The sequence below is a fragment of the Pseudophryne corroboree genome, chromosome 11 (assembly GCF_028390025.1).
Source record: "Pseudophryne corroboree isolate aPseCor3 chromosome 11, aPseCor3.hap2, whole genome shotgun sequence".
In the NCBI taxonomy this organism is placed as follows: domain Eukaryota; kingdom Metazoa; phylum Chordata; class Amphibia; order Anura; family Myobatrachidae; genus Pseudophryne; species Pseudophryne corroboree.
In genome coordinates this window covers 1699542-1721560 of record NC_086454.1, presented here as the reverse complement: position 1 = coordinate 1721560, position 22019 = coordinate 1699542, and the positions used below count along the sequence as shown (strand labels likewise).

Below are 22019 nucleotides of genomic sequence, written 5' to 3'. Positions count from 1 at the left end.
CCACAGTGTCCACACCAGCACACGCGGTCTGCCTCCCAGAGACCGCACCGGATCGCGGTTTGCAGCGGGTCCCACCTGGGGAACCCTCTTACCTCATTCATGCAGAGGCCATGCGATTCCAGAGAGCAGCGGTGGTGTGTGTGGGTGCCCTAAGTATGACCGGGACCCTCCGCTGTAGTTACCCGGCAACCAGGGCGCGGGAGTGTACAGCGCTGCTGAGAGGTGAGAGAGCCGCGGCACGATGTGTCATAATGACATAAAGCATCTAAGTGCCTGTGCTGCGGCTCTGAAGTCTTCTTTCTTCAATTGAAAGATTTTTTTAGGGCTTCCTAGCGCAGCCCTCCCTGTTACCAGCCTGCACTGCAGGCACCAACTTACACACTGAGCTCCAGTGCCTGGAGGCGTGGTCATAGGGGAGGCAGCGCTGTGCATCTTGGGAACAGTCAAAGCAGATCAAGATCCAACTCTACACCCCAATGTTATCCCTGTGGAACCCCAGTGTACCCCGCTGCAGAAAATTTATTTATTCCATTTTGGAATAAGGCTGTAACATAATAAAATGTGGAAAAAGTGAAGTGCTGAGAATACTTTCTGCATGCACTGTGTGTATATATATTATATATAAATTTATTGTTGGGGTAAAAAAAAAAATGTTCTAGTGTCCAATTAAAGCAGATATTTGGCGTAGAGCATCTGGATTTAGGATATAAAGATAGCTTTATCCTCAAACCATTTTTATGCATCAGGATCCATCCAGATCACGTTTTGTACTGTGCAATTGGAGGATAAATAAGCAGTACTGTTCCACCTGCAGTCATCGGGCGGCTGAACTGAAATGCATGGGACGGGAACTGCATGGTCTAAAGCAAAGAAACCGCGGCAGGCAGCATTCAGGCGCCAACAGTGCGACACAGCCAGTACTGCGGTCCCCAAAAAGATAACACTACAAACATTGCGCAGTCACAGCAACCAATGAAACTTTAACATGGACATGTAGCGTTAGGAAATAAATTCCCGAGAGTGACCACTGGAAGCGGCTAACGAGGGTTCTGGTAAGGGGCCACTGGCTTCTAACACAATTATTTGGAGAGGGGAATCTTGGTATAAGAAGATTACAGTGTAGGCCCGCATTTGTACCGCACCCCATCATTCATACACAAATGCAGTAATCTTATCAGACAGTAAATCCATTCATCTGCCCCATTTCAGTCATAGCAGCCAAGAAGAACCACTTGAGATAAAACACTTCTTATAAACATGTTTTTATTGGCCTTCTTTTCTAACGATTGATCCGTTAGTTGCCAGACTACAAGTCTCCTTCACCGAGGAAGGTCGAACCACAAGGGCAGGTCAAGCAAGTAGTACCCTGGAGGAGGCGCTGCAACCAAGAGTCCTGGAGCAGGAAATTTGCAAAAAAAACCTTATATCCAACATGGAATTACTAATGTGTGGAGCTTGCACTCTGTCAGAATGTAGATACAACTTGAGCCAGCCTTCAAATGATACCAAACTGCCTAAATTCTCTAACTGGGCAATGGAAATATTGAAAAGAAGTGGAAGCGGGGGGATAATGGGGGGGGGGGGGGGTGAAGGATACCTAGACCTCATAGGACAGGTGGAGCAAGATATGACTGCACCACCTACAGCTGGGCAAGACCGTGACAGCCATATCATAATCTATGACTGATGGCTTGAGTAATGGACCTCTTCTCCACTGAATTAATCATTTAATGGCCTAGGGTGAAAGGGTTTCTCCTGACCCCCCACCTCACAGCCGTGTTTAACCAGAGAAAATAATCAAGTCCTACAAAACATCGGGAGCACATGAAGCTGCAACTGGCTCCTCACTCAACTATCCAATGAACATGTTCTAGAGTGTTGTGTAGATCCAGTTTCATCTTAAACCAGGCAACAATAAGTCCTTACAGTAAGATTTCCAGGAAAGGGGAATACGAAAATAAAATGAGCTTCATGTAACAGACACCAGCTGGTGGCTTCCGTCCAGCAGGTTAGTGGACTTCTTGACTGTTCAATTGTGGCATCCCTTGGCTAGCTCTTGGGGGCCCTCCACGACCTGCAAAATGAAATAGCCGACTTTAAAAACTAAGGAATGGCATCTCCTTTCTTACCCTCGCTGACTTTTCTAGTCACTGGTTTTGGTGACGAATTGCGGTAGCCAGTCTTTGCACTCACGATGTTCACATTAGTGCGGGCAGTCTGTTGTGACTAAGGAAGCTGGGGACAGTAATTACAAAGGCTTAATTAAGGCCTTTAATTGCATACAGATGAACCATTTGTATGACAGGGAACCAGTATTTTACTGAAGATTATACATAAACAAGCTATAACCCATATCAACTAGTTCAGTTTAATCCTGTAAGCCAGTGGCCGGCTACCGGTTGCCATCTGAACCTGTCGCCCCCAGGAGGATGCTCTCAATATCACCATTTGTTACCTCTAGAGTAGGAAACTCCGGCATCACTGGAGATCCTCTGTGCACTGCCGGGGAGTAAGAGTGCATCGAGGAGGGAGTGCAGAGTCACGATCACCGTGACACAAGAGGAAATGGTCTATGTACCAAGCCATGGAGAGATATCAAGTCCCAGCCAATCAGCTCCTACCTCCCATGTTACAGGCTTTGCCCGAAGAATGACAGAAGCTGGTTGGTTGGTACTTTATCTCTCCAAGGCTTAGTACATAGACCCCAGAGTCAGTGAGATGTGAAGTAGCCAGGAAGTGAGTGGGGAGAAGCAGAGAGTTATAGAGCAGAGGATGAGGACGGTGAGCACAGAGGAGAATCACACATGACGACATTTGGGTCATGAGGTGCAAGCAACAGGCAGATAGCTTCAGTAGATTTTATAATGATTTTGGGGGGAGGAGAGGTAGGGGCGTATGGGACTATTTTGGAACAAGTGGGTAAGCAGTGGCCCTACGGAAGGTTGGAGGGCCACACATGCAGCCCTGACGCTTAAAGTACAAAAAAACAAAAACCACAACATGGGGGCTGCATGGGTGACCCTCTAAGGCCGGGCTGGCCAAACCGGTCCTCGAGATCTACCAACAGTTCATGTTTTCCAGGCCTCCTGGAGATCTGTAGAATGGTCAGTCAGGAATGAATGCATCACATCTTAATTAGTAATGACTACACCTTGCACCAGCTAGGAGGTCTGGAAAATGTGAACTGTTGGTAGATCTCGAGGACTGGTTTGGCCAGCCCTGTTCTAAGATTTAAGAAGATCACACATTACTCTTAAAATCAATTATAAGTTAAGAGAGTACATTTAAAAAAAATAAAACAAAAAACAAACAAAACCACTATCTACAGTAAATGTATCAAAAGCCTTTTTAATAATGGTGTTCCAGCTTATACACAAATCAGAATGGAACCAGAGGCCAGACAGGATGACCCAGAAAAGGTATCGCGTCTGCTGAGGGGTCCCGCACACACGGTCTTAGGTATACAGTATGGTGGAAGAGACCCACCCCCTCCCCCCTCACACACTCCTAACACTGCAGCTTGCGCTTACGTAAAAGAGAAAAGAAACTGAACAGACTGCGTTTCAGTAGCCCACATGGCACTGCCCATACTACAGACCACTCAGCGCTCTCAGAGCAGGCTGGCATTTACACAGCGACACCCGGATAATAGACAGGCACCTGACAGGGCTTACCAAGGTCACATGACTGGTATAAAAAGCACTGTGGCGAAACGTGTTGCTTCATAAATGTACCGCAAAGAGCACACGCTATAAAAACCAAAATGACTCTCTAACTCGTCGGACTAGCTGCGGGCTTCTGTCTTACACGTGTGCATCATGCATTGTATGATCAGGCGTTTCATCAGACACGATTATGGAACTCACACAAGCAGAGTTTATTATAAAACATGCCACAAAAAAACTCCGCAACCAGCTGCAGTTGACTTAACACAACTTTATTGAAACTCAAGCAACAATTCACAAATTCAGAGTTTTTTGGGTTTTAATAGCAGGGGAGGGAGGGTAAAACAATTTTACCAAGTCTTGCTTGCAAAAGTAAAATAAAACTATTTTACACACGCCCCACCTGGGTGAAGGGAGAAGAAAAAAAAAAGAAAAAAAGAAGTAGTAGTAAAGCTTAAGAAAAATAAATAAAAACTTCAAGTTTTCAGGAAAGATTCTGTGGTTAAAAGATGAAAGAAAAAAGGAGGCAAGTTTTAGCAAAAGCAAAAAGTTTAATTTTTAAAACCGAACATTAAACCTGCTGATCGGTGTATTATTTAAACGGATCATTTACAAGAGCAGAACATCACTCAGCACCCAAGTGAGACGAGTTACTACACCCCCAACTAGATGCTGTGGGGGGGATATTTAGTGCGGCCGACGTTATCTAGGCGAGTGTTCCATCTATTCCTCAGAGGCCTGTGCCCATGATGCCGGTTGTAGCCGAGTTAGGAGTGGATCACTTGAGCATTACCTCGAGGAGCGCCGCGAGGACCTCCCTGACCGGTGCCACGCTTAAAATTTTGTTGGTAGCCATCCTAGAAAAGGGGAGAAAACCGTCAGTAGATTTGTTGCACAGTAAAGTAACACTCTAGGTGCATACACACTATGCGATATCAGACGCAACAGCGCCATTTCCACCGTTCTGAGCGATACCGTGCGAGATACCACCCAGTGTGTATGCTGCGGATCATGAACGACGCGGTCCTGCACATTATTATCGTCCCCTGAAACACTATGCGATATCACCCCTGGAGTACACTGCATAGTATGTATGCGCTATGTCGGCGGCCCTGGATGGGAAACACTATGCGATATCACCCCTGGAGTACAATGCATAGTATGTATGCGCTATGATGGCAGCCCGGGAGGGGAAACACTATGCGATATCACCCCTGGAGTACACTGCATAGTATGTATGCGCTATGTCGGCAGCCCGGGAGGGGAAACACTATGCGATATCACCCCTGGAGCACAATGCATAGTATGTATGCGCTATGATGGCGGCCCTGGATGGGAAACACTATGCGATATCACCCCTGGAGTACACTGCATAGTATGTATGCGCTATGTCGGCAGCCCGGGAGGGGAAACGCTATGCGATATCACTCCTGGAGTACACTGCATAGTATGTATGCGCTATGTCGGCAGCCCGGGAGGGGAAACACTATGCGATATCACCCCTGGAGTACACTGCATAGTATGTATGCGCTATGTCGGCAGCCCGGGAGGGGAAACACTATGCGATATCACCCCTGGAGTACACTGCATAGTATGTATGCGCTATGTCGGCGGCCCTGGATGGGAAACACTATGCGATATCACCCCTGGAGTACAATGCATAGTATGTATGCGCTATGATGGCAGCCCGGGAGGGGAAACACTATGCGATATCACCCCTGGAGTACACTGCATAGTATGTATGCGCTATGTCGGCAGCCCGGGAGGGGAAACACTATGCGATATCACCCCTGGAGCACAATGCATAGTATGTATGCGCTATGATGGCGGCCCTGGATGGGAAACACTATGCGATATCACCCCTGGAGCACAATGCATAGTATGTATGCGCTATGATGGCGGCCCTGGATGGGAAACACTATGCGATATCACCCCTGGAGTACAATGCATAGTATGTATGCGCTATGATGGCGGCCCTGGATGGGAAACACTATGCGATATCACTCCTGGAGTACACTGCATAGTATGTATGCGCTATGTCGGCAGCCCGGGAGGGGAAACACTATGCGATATCACCCCTGGAGCACAATGCATAGTATGTATGCGCTATGATGGCGGCCCTGGATGGGAAACACTATGCGATATCACCTCTGGAGGACAATGCATAGTATGTATGCGCTATGTCGGCAGCCCGGGAGGGGAAACACTATGCGATATCACTCCTGGAGTACACTGCATAGTATGTATGCGCTATGTCGGCAGCCCGGGAGGGGAAACACTATGCGATATCACCTCTGGAGGACAATGCATAGTATGTATGCGCTATGTCGGCAGCCCGGGAGGGGAAACACTATGCGATATCACTCCTGGAGTACACTGCATAGTATGTATGCGCTATGTCGGCAGCCCGGGAGGGGAAACACTATGCGATATCACCCCTGGAGCACACTGCATAGTATGTATGCGCTATGATGGCGGCCCTGGATGGGAAACACTATGCGATATCACCCCTGGAGTACAATGCATAGTATGTATGCGCTATGATGGCGGCCCTGGATGGGAAACACTATGCGATATCACCCCTGGAGTACAATGCATAGTATGTATGCGCTATGACGGCGGCCCTGGATGGGAAACACTATGCGATATCACCCCTGGAGTACAATGCATAGTATGTATGCGCTATGATGGCAGCCCTGGATGGGAAACACTATGTGATATCACCCCTGGAGTACAATGCATAGTATGTATGCGCTATGTCGGCGGCTCGGGAGGGGAAACACTATGCGATATCACCCCTGGAGTACAATGCATAGTATGTATGCGCTATGATGGCGGCCCTGGATGGGAAACACTATGCGATATCACCCCTGGAGCACACTGCATAGTATGTATGCGCTATGTCGGCAGCCCGGGAGGGGAAACACTATGCGATATCACCCCTGGAGCACAATGCATAGTATGTATGCGCTATGATGGCGGCCCTGGATGGGAAACACTATGTGATATCACCTCTGGAGGACAATGCATAGTATGTATGCGCTATGTCGGCAGCCCGGGAGGGGAAACACTATGCGATATCACTCCTGGAGTACACTGCATAGTATGTATGCGCTATGTCGGCAGCCCGGGAGGGGAAACACTATGCGATATCACCCCTGGAGCACAATGCATAGTATGTATGCGCTATGATGGCGGCCCTGGATGGGAAACACTATGCGATATCACCCCTGGAGCACACTGCATAGTATGTATGCGCTATGTCGGCAGCCCGGGAGGGGAAACACTATGCGATATCACCCCTGGAGCACAATGCATAGTATGTATGCGCTATGATGGCGGCCCTGGATGGGAAACACTATGCGATATCACCTCTGGAGGACAATGCATAGTATGTATGCGCTATGTCGGCAGCCCGGGAGGGGAAACACTATGCGATATCACTCCTGGAGTACACTGCATAGTATGTATGCGCTATGTCGGCAGCCCGGGAGGGGAAACACTATGCGATATCACCTCTGGAGGACAATGCATAGTATGTATGCGCTATGTCGGCAGCCCGGGAGGGGAAACACTATGCGATATCACTCCTGGAGTACACTGCATAGTATGTATGCGCTATGTCGGCAGCCCGGGAGGGGAAACACTATGCGATATCACCCCTGGAGCACACTGCATAGTATGTATGCGCTATGATGGCGGCCCTGGATGGGAAACACCATGCGATATCACCCCTGGAGTACAATGCATAGTATGTATGCGCTATGATGGCGGCCCTGGATGGGAAACACTATGCGATATCACCCCTGGAGTACAATGCATAGTATGTATGCGCTATGATGGCGGCCCTGGATGGGAAACACTATGCGATATCACCCCTGGAGTACAATGCATAGTATGTATGCGCTATGATGGCAGCCCTGGATGGGAAACACTATGTGATATCACCCCTGGAGTACAATGCATAGTATGTATGCGCTATGTCGGCGGCTCGGGAGGGGAAACACTATGCGATATCACCCCTGGAGCACACTGCATAGTATGTATGCGCTATGTCGGCAGCCCGGGAGGGGAAACACTATGCGATATCACCCCTGGAGCACAATGCATAGTATGTATGCGCTATGATGGCGGCCCTGGATGGGAAACACTATGCGATATCACCTCTGGAGGACAATGCATAGTATGTATGCGCTATGTCGGCAGCCCGGGAGGGGAAACACTATGCGATATCACTCCTGGAGTACACTGCATAGTATGTATGCGCTATGTCGGCAGCCCGGGAGGGGAAACACTATGCGATATCACCTCTGGAGGACAATGCATAGTATGTATGCGCTATGTCGGCAGCCCGGGAGGGGAAACACTATGCGATATCACTCCTGGAGTACACTGCATAGTATGTATGCGCTATGTCGGCAGCCCGGGAGGGGAAACACTATGCGATATCAACCCTGGAGCACACTGCATAGTATGTATGCGCTATGATGGCGGCCCTGGATGGGAAACACTATGCGATATCACCCCTGGAGTACAATGCATAGTATGTATGCGCTATGATGGCGGCCCTGGATGGGAAACACTATGCGATATCACCCCTGGAGTACAATGCATAGTATGTATGCGCTATGATGGCGGCCCTGGATGGGAAACACTATGCGATATCACCCCTGGAGTACAATGCATAGTATGTATGCGCTATGATGGCAGCCCTGGATGGGAAACACTATGTGATATCACCCCTGGAGTACAATGCATAGTATGTATGCGCTATGTCGGCGGCTCGGGAGGGGAAACACTATGCGATATCACCCCTGGAGCACAATGCATAGTATGTATGCGCTATGACGGCGGCCCGGGAGGGGAAACACTATGCGATATCACCCCTGGAGCACAATGCATAGTATGTATGCGCTATGTCGGCAGCCCGGGAGGGGAAACACTATGCGATATCACCCCTGGAGTACAATGCATAGTATGTATGCGCTATGTCGGCAGCCCGGGAGGGGAAACACTATGCGATATCACCCCTGGAGTACACTGCATAGTATGTATGCGCTATGTCGGCAGCCCGGGAGGGGAAACACTATGCGATATCACCCCTGGAGTACAATGCATAGTATGTATGCGCTATGTCGGCAGCCCGGGAGGGGAAACACTATGCGATATCACCCCTGGAGCACAATGCATAGTATGTATGCGCTATGTCGGCAGCCCGGGAGGGGAAACACTATGCGATATCACTCCTGGAGTACAATGCATAGTATGTATGCGCTATGTCGGCAGCCCGGGAGGGGAAACACTATGCGATATCACCTCTGGAGCACAATGCATAGTATGTATGCGCTATGTCGGCAGCCCGGGAGGGGAAACACTATGCGATATCACCCCTGGAGTACAATGCATAGTATGTATGCGCTATGTCGGCAGCCCTGGAAGGGAAACACTATGCGATATCACCCCTGGAGTACAATGCATAGTATGTATGCGCTATGTCGGCAGCCCTGGATGGGAAACACTATGCGATATCACCCCTGGAGTACAATGCATAGTATGTATGCGCTATGTCGGCAGCCCGGGAGGGGAAACACTATGCGATATCACCCCTGGAGCACAATGCATAGTATGTATGCGCTATGTCGGCAGCCCGGGAGGGGAAACACTATGCGATATCACTCCTGGAGTACAATGCATAGTATGTATGCGCTATGTCGGCAGCCCGGGAGGGGAAACACTATGCGATATCACTCCTGGAGTACAATGCATAGTATGTATGCGCTATGTCGGCAGCCCGGGAGGGGAAACACTATGCGATATCACCTCTGGAGCACAATGCATAGTATGTATGCGCTATGTCGGCAGCCCGGGAGGGGAAACACTATGCGATATCACCTCTGGAGCACAATGCATAGTATGTATGCGCTATGTCGGCAGCCCTGGATGGGAAACACTATGCGATATCACCCCTGGAGCACAATGCATAGTATGTATGCGCTATGTCGGCAGCCCGGGAGGGGAAACACTATGCGATATCACCCCTGGAGCACACTGCATAGTATGTATGCGCTATGTCGGCAGCCCGGGAGGGGAAACACTATGCGATATCACCCCTGGAGTACAATGCATAGTATGTATGCGCTATGTCGGCAGCCCGGGAGGGGAAACACTATGCGATATCACTCCTGGAGTACAATGCATAGTATGTATGCGCTATGATGGCGGCCCTGGATGGGAAACACTATGCGATATCACCCCTGGAGCACACTGCATAGTATGTATGCGCTATGTCGGCAGCCCGGGAGGGGAAACACTATGCGATATCACCCCTGGAGCACAATGCATAGTATGTATGCGCTATGATGGCGGCCCTGGATGGGAAACACTATGTGATATCACCTCTGGAGGACAATGCATAGTATGTATGCGCTATGTCGGCAGCCCGGGAGGGGAAACACTATGCGATATCACTCCTGGAGTACACTGCATAGTATGTATGCGCTATGTCGGCAGCCCTGGATGGGAAACACTATGCGATATCACCCCTGGAGTACAATGCATAGTATGTATGCGCTATGTCGGCAGCCCTGGAAGGGAAACACTATGCGATATCACCCCTGGAGTACAATGCATAGTATGTATGCGCTATGTCGGCAGCCCTGGATGGGAAACACTATGCGATATCACCCCTGGAGTACAATGCATAGTATGTATGCGCTATGTCGGCAGCCCGGGAGGGGAAACACTATGCGATATCACCCCTGGAGCACAATGCATAGTATGTATGCGCTATGTCGGCAGCCCGGGAGGGGAAACACTATGCGATATCACTCCTGGAGTACAATGCATAGTATGTATGCGCTATGTCGGCAGCCCGGGAGGGGAAACACTATGCGATATCACTCCTGGAGTACAATGCATAGTATGTATGCGCTATGTCGGCAGCCCGGGAGGGGAAACACTATGCGATATCACCTCTGGAGCACAATGCATAGTATGTATGCGCTATGTCGGCAGCCCGGGAGGGGAAACACTATGCGATATCACCTCTGGAGCACAATGCATAGTATGTATGCGCTATGTCGGCAGCCCTGGATGGGAAACACTATGCGATATCACCCCTGGAGCACAATGCATAGTATGTATGCGCTATGTCGGCAGCCCGGGAGGGGAAACACTATGCGATATCACCCCTGGAGCACACTGCATAGTATGTATGCGCTATGTCGGCAGCCCGGGAGGGGAAACACTATGCGATATCACCCCTGGAGTACAATGCATAGTATGTATGCGCTATGTCGGCAGCCCGGGAGGGGAAACACTATGCGATATCACTCCTGGAGTACAATGCATAGTATGTATGCGCTATGATGGCGGCCCTGGATGGGAAACACTATGCGATATCACCCCTGGAGCACACTGCATAGTATGTATGCGCTATGTCGGCAGCCCGGGAGGGGAAACACTATGCGATATCACCCCTGGAGCACAATGCATAGTATGTATGCGCTATGTCGGCAGCCCGGGAGGGGAAACACTATGCGATATCACTCCTGGAGTACAATGCATAGTATGTATGCGCTATGTCGGCAGCCCGGGAGGGGAAACACTATGCGATATCACTCCTGGAGTACAATGCATAGTATGTATGCGCTATGTCGGCAGCCCGGGAGGGGAAACACTATGCGATATCACCTCTGGAGCACAATGCATAGTATGTATGCGCTATGTCGGCAGCCCGGGAGGGGAAACACTATGCGATATCACCTCTGGAGCACAATGCATAGTATGTATGCGCTATGTCGGCAGCCCTGGATGGGAAACACTATGCGATATCACCCCTGGAGCACAATGCATAGTATGTATGCGCTATGTCGGCAGCCCGGGAGGGGAAACACTATGCGATATCACCCCTGGAGCACACTGCATAGTATGTATGCGCTATGTCGGCAGCCCGGGAGGGGAAACACTATGCGATATCACCCCTGGAGTACAATGCATAGTATGTATGCGCTATGTCGGCAGCCCGGGAGGGGAAACACTATGCGATATCACTCCTGGAGTACAATGCATAGTATGTATGCGCTATGATGGCGGCCCTGGATGGGAAACACTATGCGATATCACCCCTGGAGCACACTGCATAGTATGTATGCGCTATGTCGGCAGCCCGGGAGGGGAAACACTATGCGATATCACCCCTGGAGCACAATGCATAGTATGTATGCGCTATGATGGCGGCCCTGGATGGGAAACACTATGTGATATCACCTCTGGAGGACAATGCATAGTATGTATGCGCTATGTCGGCAGCCCGGGAGGGGAAACACTATGCGATATCACTCCTGGAGTACACTGCATAGTATGTATGCGCTATGTCGGCAGCCCGGGAGGGGAAACACTATGCGATATCACCCCTGGAGCACAATGCATAGTATGTATGCGCTATGATGGCGGCCCTGGATGGGAAACACTATGCGATATCACCCCTGGAGCACACTGCATAGTATGTATGCGCTATGTCGGCAGCCCGGGAGGGGAAACACTATGCGATATCACCCCTGGAGCACAATGCATAGTATGTATGCGCTATGATGGCGGCCCTGGATGGGAAACACTATGCGATATCACCTCTGGAGGACAATGCATAGTATGTATGCGCTATGTCGGCAGCCCGGGAGGGGAAACACTATGCGATATCACTCCTGGAGTACACTGCATAGTATGTATGCGCTATGTCGGCAGCCCGGGAGGGGAAACACTATGCGATATCACCTCTGGAGGACAATGCATAGTATGTATGCGCTATGTCGGCAGCCCGGGAGGGGAAACACTATGCGATATCACTCCTGGAGTACACTGCATAGTATGTATGCGCTATGTCGGCAGCCCGGGAGGGGAAACACTATGCGATATCACCCCTGGAGCACACTGCATAGTATGTATGCGCTATGATGGCGGCCCTGGATGGGAAACACTATGCGATATCACCCCTGGAGTACAATGCATAGTATGTATGCGCTATGATGGCGGCCCTGGATGGGAAACACTATGCGATATCACCCCTGGAGTACAATGCATAGTATGTATGCGCTATGATGGCGGCCCTGGATGGGAAACACTATGCGATATCACCCCTGGAGTACAATGCATAGTATGTATGCGCTATGATGGCAGCCCTGGATGGGAAACACTATGTGATATCACCCCTGGAGTACAATGCATAGTATGTATGCGCTATGTCGGCGGCTCGGGAGGGGAAACACTATGCGATATCACCCCTGGAGCACACTGCATAGTATGTATGCGCTATGTCGGCAGCCCGGGAGGGGAAACACTATGCGATATCACCCCTGGAGCACAATGCATAGTATGTATGCGCTATGATGGCGGCCCTGGATGGGAAACACTATGCGATATCACCTCTGGAGGACAATGCATAGTATGTATGCGCTATGTCGGCAGCCCGGGAGGGGAAACACTATGCAATATCACTCCTGGAGTACACTGCATAGTATGTATGCGCTATGTCGGCAGCCCGGGAGGGGAAACACTATGCGATATCACCCCTGGAGCACACTGCATAGTATGTATGCGCTATGATGGCGGCCCAGGATGGGAAACACTATGCGATATCACCCCTGGAGTACAATGCATAGTATGTATGCGCTATGATGGCGGCCCTGGATGGGAAACACTATGCGATATCACCCCTGGAGTACAATGCATAGTATGTATGCGCTATGATGGCGGCCCTGGATGGGAAACACTATGCGATATCACCCCTGGAGTACAATGCATAGTATGTATGCGCTATGATGGCAGCCCTGGATGGGAAACACTATGTGATATCACCCCTGGAGTACAATGCATAGTATGTATGCGCTATGTCGGCGGCTCGGGAGGGGAAACACTATGCGATATCACCCCTGGAGTACAATGCATAGTATGTATGCGCTATGATGGCGGCCCTGGATGGGAAACACTATGCGATATCACCCCTGGAGCACACTGCATAGTATGTATGCGCTATGTCGGCAGCCCGGGAGGGGAAACACTATGCGATATCACCCCTGGAGCACAATGCATAGTATGTATGCGCTATGATGGCGGCCCTGGATGGGAAACACTATGCGATATCACCCCTGGAGTACAATGCATAGTATGTATGCGCTATGATGGCGGCCCTGGATGGGAAACACTATGCGATATCACCCCTGGAGGACAATGCATAGTATGTATGCGCTATGATGGCGGCCCTGGATGGGAAACACTATGCGATATCACCTCTGGAGGACAATGCATAGTATGTATGCGCTATGTCGGCAGCCCGGGAGGGGAAACACTATGCGATATCACTCCTGGAGTACACTGCATAGTATGTATGCGCTATGTCGGCAGCCCGGGAGGGGAAACACTATGCGATATCACCCCTGGAGCACACTGCATAGTATGTATGCGCTATGATGGCGGCCCTGGATGGGAAACACCATGCGATATCACCCCTGGAGTACAATGCATAGTATGTATGCGCTATGATGGCGGCCCTGGATGGGAAACACTATGCGATATCACCCCTGGAGTACAATGCATAGTATGTATGCGCTATGATGGCGGCCCTGGATGGGAAACACTATGCGATATCACCCCTGGAGTACAATGCATAGTATGTATGCGCTATGATGGCAGCCCTGGATGGGAAACACTATGCGATATCACCTCTGGAGGACAATGCATAGTATGTATGCGCTATGTCGGCAGCCCGGGAGGGGAAACACTATGCGATATCACTCCTGGAGTACACTGCATAGTATGTATGCGCTATGTCGGCAGCCCGGGAGGGGAAACACTATGCGATATCACCTCTGGAGGACAATGCATAGTATGTATGCGCTATGTCGGCAGCCCGGGAGGGGAAACACTATGCAATATCACTCCTGGAGTACACTGCATAGTATGTATGCGCTATGTCGGCAGCCCGGGAGGGGAAACACTATGCGATATCACCCCTGGAGCACACTGCATAGTATGTATGCGCTATGATGGCGGCCCTGGATGGGAAACACTATGCGATATCACCCCTGGAGTACAATGCATAGTATGTATGCGCTATGATGGCGGCCCTGGATGGGAAACACTATGCGATATCACCCCTGGAGTACAATGCATAGTATGTATGCGCTATGATGGCGGCCCTGGATGGGAAACACTATGCGATATCACCCCTGGAGTACAATGCATAGTATGTATGCGCTATGATGGCAGCCCTGGATGGGAAACACTATGCGATATCACCCCTGGAGTACAATGCATAGTATGTATGCGCTATGTCGGCGGCTCGGGAGGGGAAACACTATGCGATATCACCCCTGGAGCACAATGCATAGTATGTATGCGCTATGACGGCGGCCCGGGAGGGGAAACACTATGCGATATCACCCCTGGAGTACAATGCATAGTATGTATGCGCTATGTCGGCAGCCCGGGAGGGGAAACACTATGCGATATCACCCCTGGAGTACAATGCATAGTATGTATGCGCTATGTCGGCAGCCCGGGAGGGGAAACACTATGCGATATCACCCCTGGAGCACAATGCATAGTATGTATGCGCTATGTCGGCAGCCCGGGAGGGGAAACACTATGCGATATCACCCCTGGAGCACAATGCATAGTATGTATGCGCTATGTCGGCAGCCCGGGAGGGGAAACACTATGCGATATCACTCCTGGAGTACAATGCATAGTATGTATGCGCTATGATGGCAGCCCGGGAGGGGAAACACTATGCGATATCACCCCTGGAGTACAATGCATAGTATGTATGCGCTATGTCGGCAGCCCGGGAGGGGAAACACTATGCGATATCACCCCTGGAGTACAATGCATAGTATGTATGCGCTATGTCGGCAGCCCGGGAGGGGAAACACTATGCGATATCACCCCTGGAGTACACTGCATAGTATGTATGCGCTATGTCGGCAGCCCGGGAGGGGAAACACTATGCGATATCACCCCTGGAGCACAATGCATAGTATGTATGCGCTATGATGGCGGCCCTGGATGGGAAACACTATGCGATATCACCCCTGGAGCACAATGCATAGTATGTATGCGCTATGATGGCGGCCCTAGATGGGAAACACTATGCGATATCACCCCTGGAGCACAATGCATAGTATGTATGCGCTATGATGGCGGCCCTAGATGGGAAACACTATGCGATATCACCCCTGGAGTACAATGCATAGTATGTATGCGCTATGATGGCGGCCCTGGATGGGAAACACTATGCGATATCACCCCTGGAGTACACTGCATAGTATGTATGCGCTATGTCGGCAGCCCGGGAGGGGAAACACTATGCGATATCACCCCTGGAGTACAATGCATAGTATGTATGCGCTATGTCGGCAGCCCGGGAGGGGAAACACTATGCGATATCACCCCTGGAGCACAATGCATAGTATGTATGCGCTATGTCGGCAGCCCGGGAGGGGAAACACTATGCGATATCACCCCTGGAGTACAATGCATAGTATGTATGCGCTATGTCGGCGGCTCGGGAGGGGAAACACTATGCGATATCACCCCTGGAGTACACTGCATAGTATGTATGCGCTATGTCGGCAGCCCGGGAGGGGAAACACTATGTGATATCACCCCTGGAGTACAATGCATAGTATGTATGCGCTATGTCGGCAGCTCGGGAGGGGAAACACTATGCGATATCACCCCTGGAGTACAATGCATAGTATGTATGCGCTATGTCGGCAGCCCGGGAGGGGAAACACTATGCGATATCACCCCTGGAGTACAATGCATAGTATGTATGCGCTATGTCGGCAGCCCGGGAGGGGAAACACTATGCGATATCACCTCTGGAGCACAATGCATAGTATGTATGCGCTATGTCGGCAGCCCGGGAGGGGAAACACTATGCGATATCACCCCTGGAGTACAATGCATAGTATGTATGCGCTATGTCGGCAGCCCTGGATGGGAAACACTATGCGATATCACCCCTGGAGTACAATGCATAGTATGTATGCGCTATGTCGGCAGCCCTGGATGGGAAACACTATGCGATATCACCCCTGGAGTACAATGCATAGTATGTATGCGCTATGTCGGCAGCCCTGGATGGGAAACACTATGCGATATCACCCCTGGAGTACAATGCATAGTATGTATGCGCTATGTCGGCAGCCCGGGAGGGGAAACACTATGCGATATCACCCCTGGAGCGCAATGCATAGTATGTATGCGCTATGTCGGCAGCCCGGGAGGGGAAACACTATGCGATATCACTCCTGGAGTACAATGCATAGTATGTATGCGCTATGTCGGCAGCCCGGGAGGGGAAACACTATGCGATATCACTCCTGGAGTACAATGCATAGTATGTATGCGCTATGTCGGCAGCCCGGGAGGGGAAACACTATGCGATATCACCTCTGGAGCACAATGCATAGTATGTATGCACTATGTCGGCAGCCCGGGAGGGGAAACACTATGCGATATCACTCCTGGAGTACAATGCATAGTATGTATGCGCTATGTCGGCAGCCCGGGAGGGGAAACACTATGCGATATCACCTCTGGAGCACAATGCATAGTATGTATGCGCTATGTCGGCAGCCCTGGATGGGAAACACTATGCGATATCACCTCTGGAGGACAATGCATAGTATGTATGCGCTATGTCGGCAGCCCGGGAGGGGAAACACTATGCGATATCACCCCTGGAGTACAATGCATAGTATGTATGCGCTATGATGGCGGCCCTGGATGGGAAACACTATGCGATATCACCTCTGGAGGACAATGCATAGTATGTATGCGCTATGATGGCGGCCCTGGATGGGAAACACTATGCGATATCACCTCTGGAGGACAATGCATAGTATGTATGCGCTATGTCGGCAGCCCGGGAGGGGAAACACTATGCGATATCACCCCTGGAGTACAATGCATAGTATGTATGCGCTATGATGGCGGCCCTGGATGGGAAACACTATGCGATATCACCTCTGGAGGACAATGCATAGTATGTATGCGCTATGTCGGCAGCCCGGGAGGGGAAACACTATGCGATATCACCCCTGGAGTACAATGCATAGTATGTATGCGCTATGATGGCGGCCCTGGATGGGAAACACTATGCGATATCACCTCTGGAGGACAATGCATAGTATGTATGCGCTATGTCGGCAGCCCGGGAGGGGAAACACTATGCGATATCACTCCTGGAGTACACTGCATAGTATGTATGCGCTATGTCGGCAGCCCGGGAGGGGAAACACTATGCAATATCACCCCTGGAGCACAATGCATAGTATGTATGCGCTATGATGGCGGCCCTGGATGGGAAACACTATGCGATATCACCCCTGGAGTACAATGCATAGTATGTATGCGCTATGATGGCGGCCCTGGATGGGAAACACTATGCGATATCACCTCTGGAGGACAATGCATAGTATGTATGCGCTATGTCGGCAGCCCGGGAGGTGAAACACTATGCGATATCACTCCTGGAGTACACTGCATAGTATGTATGCGCTATGTCGGCAGCCCGGGAGGGAAAACACTATGCGATATCACCTCTGGAGGACAATGCATAGTATGTATGCGCTATGTCGGCAGCCCGGGAGGGGAAACACTATGCGATATCACTCCTGGAGTACACTGCATAGTATGTATGCGCTATGTCGGCAGCCCGGGAGGGGAAACACTATGCGATATCACCCCTGGAGCACACTGCATAGTATGTATGCGCTATGATGGCGGCCCTGGATGGGAAACACTATGCGATATCACTCCTGGAGTACAATGCATAGTATGTATGCGCTATGATGGCGGCCCTGGATGGGAAACACTATGCGATATCACCCCTGGAGTACAATGCATAGTATGTATGCGCTATGATGGCGGCCCTGGATGGGAAACACTATGCGATATCACCCCTGGAGTACAATGCATAGTATGTATGCGCTATGATGGCGGCCCTGGATGGGAAACACTATGCGATATCACCCCTGGAGTACAATGCATAGTATGTATGCGCTATGATGGCGGCCCTGGAAGGGGAAACACTATGTGATATCACCCCTGGAGTACAATGCATAGTATGTATGCGCTATGTCGGCGGCTCGGGAGGGGAAACACTATGCGATATCACCCCTGGAGCACAATGCATAGTATGTATGCGCTATGACGGCGGCCCTGGATGGGAAACACTATGCGATATCACCCCTGGAGTACACTGCATAGTATGTATGCGCTATGTCGGCAGCCCGGGAGGGGAAACACTATGCGATATCACCCCTGGAGCACACTGCATAGTATGTATGCGCTATGATGGCGGCCCTGGATGGGAAACACTATGCGATATCACCCCTGGAGTACAATGCATAGTATGTATGCGCTATGTCGGCGGCTCGGGAGGGGAAACACTATGCGATATCACCCCTGGAGCACAATGCATAGTATGTATGCGCTATGACGGCGGCCCTGGATGGGAAACACTATGCGATATCACCCCTGGAGTACAATGCATAGTATGTATGCGCTATGATGGCGGCCCTGGATGGGAAACACTATGCGATATCACCCCTGGAGTACAATGCATAGTATGTATGCGCTATGTCGGCGGCTCGGGAGGGGAAACACTATGCGATATCACCCCTGGAGCACAATGCATAGTATGTATGCGCTATGATGGCGGCCCTGGATGGGAAACACTATGCGATATCACCCCTGGAGCACAATGCATAGTATGTATGCGCTATGATGGCGGCCCTGGATGGGAAACACTATGCGATATCACCCCTGGAGCACAATGCATAGTATGTATGCGCTATGATGGCGGCCCTGGATGGGAAACACTATGCGATATCACCCCTGGAGTACAATGCATAGTATGTATGCGCTATGATGGCGGCCCTGGATGGGAAACACTATGCGATATCACCCCTGGAGTACAATGCATAGTATGTATGCGCTATGATGGCGGCCCTGGATGGGAAACACTATGCGATATCACCCCTGGAGTACAATGCATAGTATGTATGCGCTATGTCGGCGGCTCGGGAGGGGAAACACTATGCGATATCACCCCTGGAGTACAATGCATAGTATGTATGCGCTATGTCGGCAGCCCGGGAGGGGGGAAACTATGCGATATCACCCCTGGAGTACAATGCATAGTATGTATGCGCTATGTCGGCAGCCCGGGAGGGGAAACACTATGCGATATCACCCCTGGAGTACAATGCATAGTATGTACGCGCTATGTCGGCGGCTCGGGAGGGGAAACACTATGCGATATCACTCCTGGAGCACACTGCATAGTATGTACGCGCTATGTCGGCGGCTCGGGAGGGGAAAAGCTATGCGATATCACTCCTGGAGCACAATGCATAGTATGTATGCGCTATGTCGGCGGCTCGGGAGGGGAAACACTATGCGATATCACTCCTTGAGCACAATGCATAGTATGTATGCGCTATGTCGGCGGCTCGGAAGGGGAAAAGCTATGCGATATCACTCCTGGAGGACTGTGCATAGTATGTACGCGCTATGTCGGTGGCTCGGGAGGGGAAAAGCTATGCGATCTCACCCCTGGAGCACACTGCATAGTATGTACGCGCTATGTCGGCGGCCCGGGAGGAGAAACACTATGCGATATCACTTCTGGAGCACACTGCATAGTATGTACGCGCTATGTCGGCAGGCCGGGAGGGGAAACACTATGCGATATCACCCCTGGATGACACTGCATAGTATGTATGCGCTATGTCGGCAGGCCGGGAGGGGAAACACTATGCGATATCACCCCTGGAGGACACTGCATAGTATTTAAGCACCATAGAGGAAAAAACTAAAATTGAATACTCATGAAGAAAGTATTCAAACAGCAGAGTGCATCATGGGAGGTTCAGACAGAAACTCACACTTCATATACTGTAATCTACCCCAATAAATCCTGGGGAGCGGAGAAACCACTACAGTACGATCCTGTTACCGTCGCCAATCCATGATGATCTGTAGGAGGTATTAGTGAATACAGTGTATCAAGCCGAAAACTAAGGCATCCAACGGGTGCCATGTGACCTGTCAACACTGCCAGACCCTCCATAACGCTATTTAGCATTACTCTAATTGTGGCCTAAATGTAACCCTAATTTCACGTCGACATTCTGACTACATCCTCACCCAATGTGGAGGAGCCACATGTGTATGCCAACTGCCATACAATGTGATTTTGTACTGGTTGTCTGTGCCCCATACCTCCGGCAGCATGTTCAGGGATGATTAAATTGAGCAAGGGGAGGAAAAAAAAAAAAAGGCACACAGGGAAGCGGAGCATCAATGTGCCTTTGCTACAGTCGCAGTCTTTAATAGAGCCAAGACCCTAGGGGTAGCTGCACATTGAAAGTTCTAGACCATTTGCTCTATGAACCCAGATTTTCCAGAAGCCACAACGGTGTAAATTCCCCTACAGTTAGATTGACTACGCTCACACTAAATACAGCAAGAGGCTCTTACCCGCTGGTAGTTGTTGGTATAATCCCGGGGAGCGTTGAACGGTGGCTGTGAATAACCGCTGTTTGGAGTGTTTGAGAAGGCAGGTCGGTAGCCATCATAACTTCCTGCGGGGGGTGGGGTAAAATTAATAAAAAGGCTTCCCAACCGCAGCATTCATAGTGCTAGTGTAATCAGCGCTTATTGTGTCTGCACTATGTAAATGTCAGTGACAGGAACGCAGTACTCACATAGTCATGTGCAGGGCAAATCGCCATTTAATACCTACCGGTAATTCCTTTTCTCGTAGTCTGTAGTGGATACTGGGGAATAGCATATTACCATGGGGTATAGATCAGGACCATTGGAGACTGGCACTTTAAGAAATTAATAGTGTGTGCTGGCTCCTCCCCTCCATGCCCTTCCTAGCAGAAACTGTGCCCGAGGAGACGGACTTACTTTGAGAGAAGGATATAAAACACAAAGCGTTGAGGTTACGAACCAACACACAAACAATAAGATAGCAGAGCTAACCAGAACAGAGGAACGCAATGCTAACCAAACATGGAACAGGGAAGCAACAGCAAACCCATCCAATAACACTTACACCCAGGTAAGTAGTAACGAAGCACTGAGGCGGGTGCCCAGTATCCACTACGGACTACAAGAAAAGGAATTACCGGTAGGTATTAAATTACTATTTTCTCTTACTTCCTAGTGGATACTGGGGAATAGTATATTACCACAGGGACGTCCCAAAGCTCCCAGAACGGGTGGGAGAGTGCCGAGACCCCTGCAAAACCGCTTGACCAAACTGAAGGTCATCCT

General features: G+C 50.4%; 1 protein-coding gene across 3 annotated transcripts in view; it reads right to left on the bottom strand.

The window, feature by feature from the left end:
- Positions 1-1246: 1246 nt before the first annotated feature.
- CAPRIN1 (cell cycle associated protein 1) overlaps positions 1247-22019 on the bottom strand; it is a 159506-nt gene continuing 138733 nt past the window's right edge. Inside the window, exons 17-19 of one of the 3 annotated variants that reach the window (XM_063946259.1) lie at positions 21216-21315; positions 4459-4522; positions 1247-2074 (exon numbers count right to left, since the gene is read on the bottom strand). In XM_063946259.1, coding sequence (XP_063802329.1) covers positions 2010-2074; positions 4459-4522; positions 21216-21315 — 229 coding nt within the window. In that variant the 3' untranslated portion in view covers positions 1247-2009. The remainder of the gene's footprint in view (positions 2075-4458; positions 4523-21215; positions 21316-22019) is intronic. The other 2 variants (XM_063946261.1, XM_063946260.1) reach the window with 2 other exon arrangements.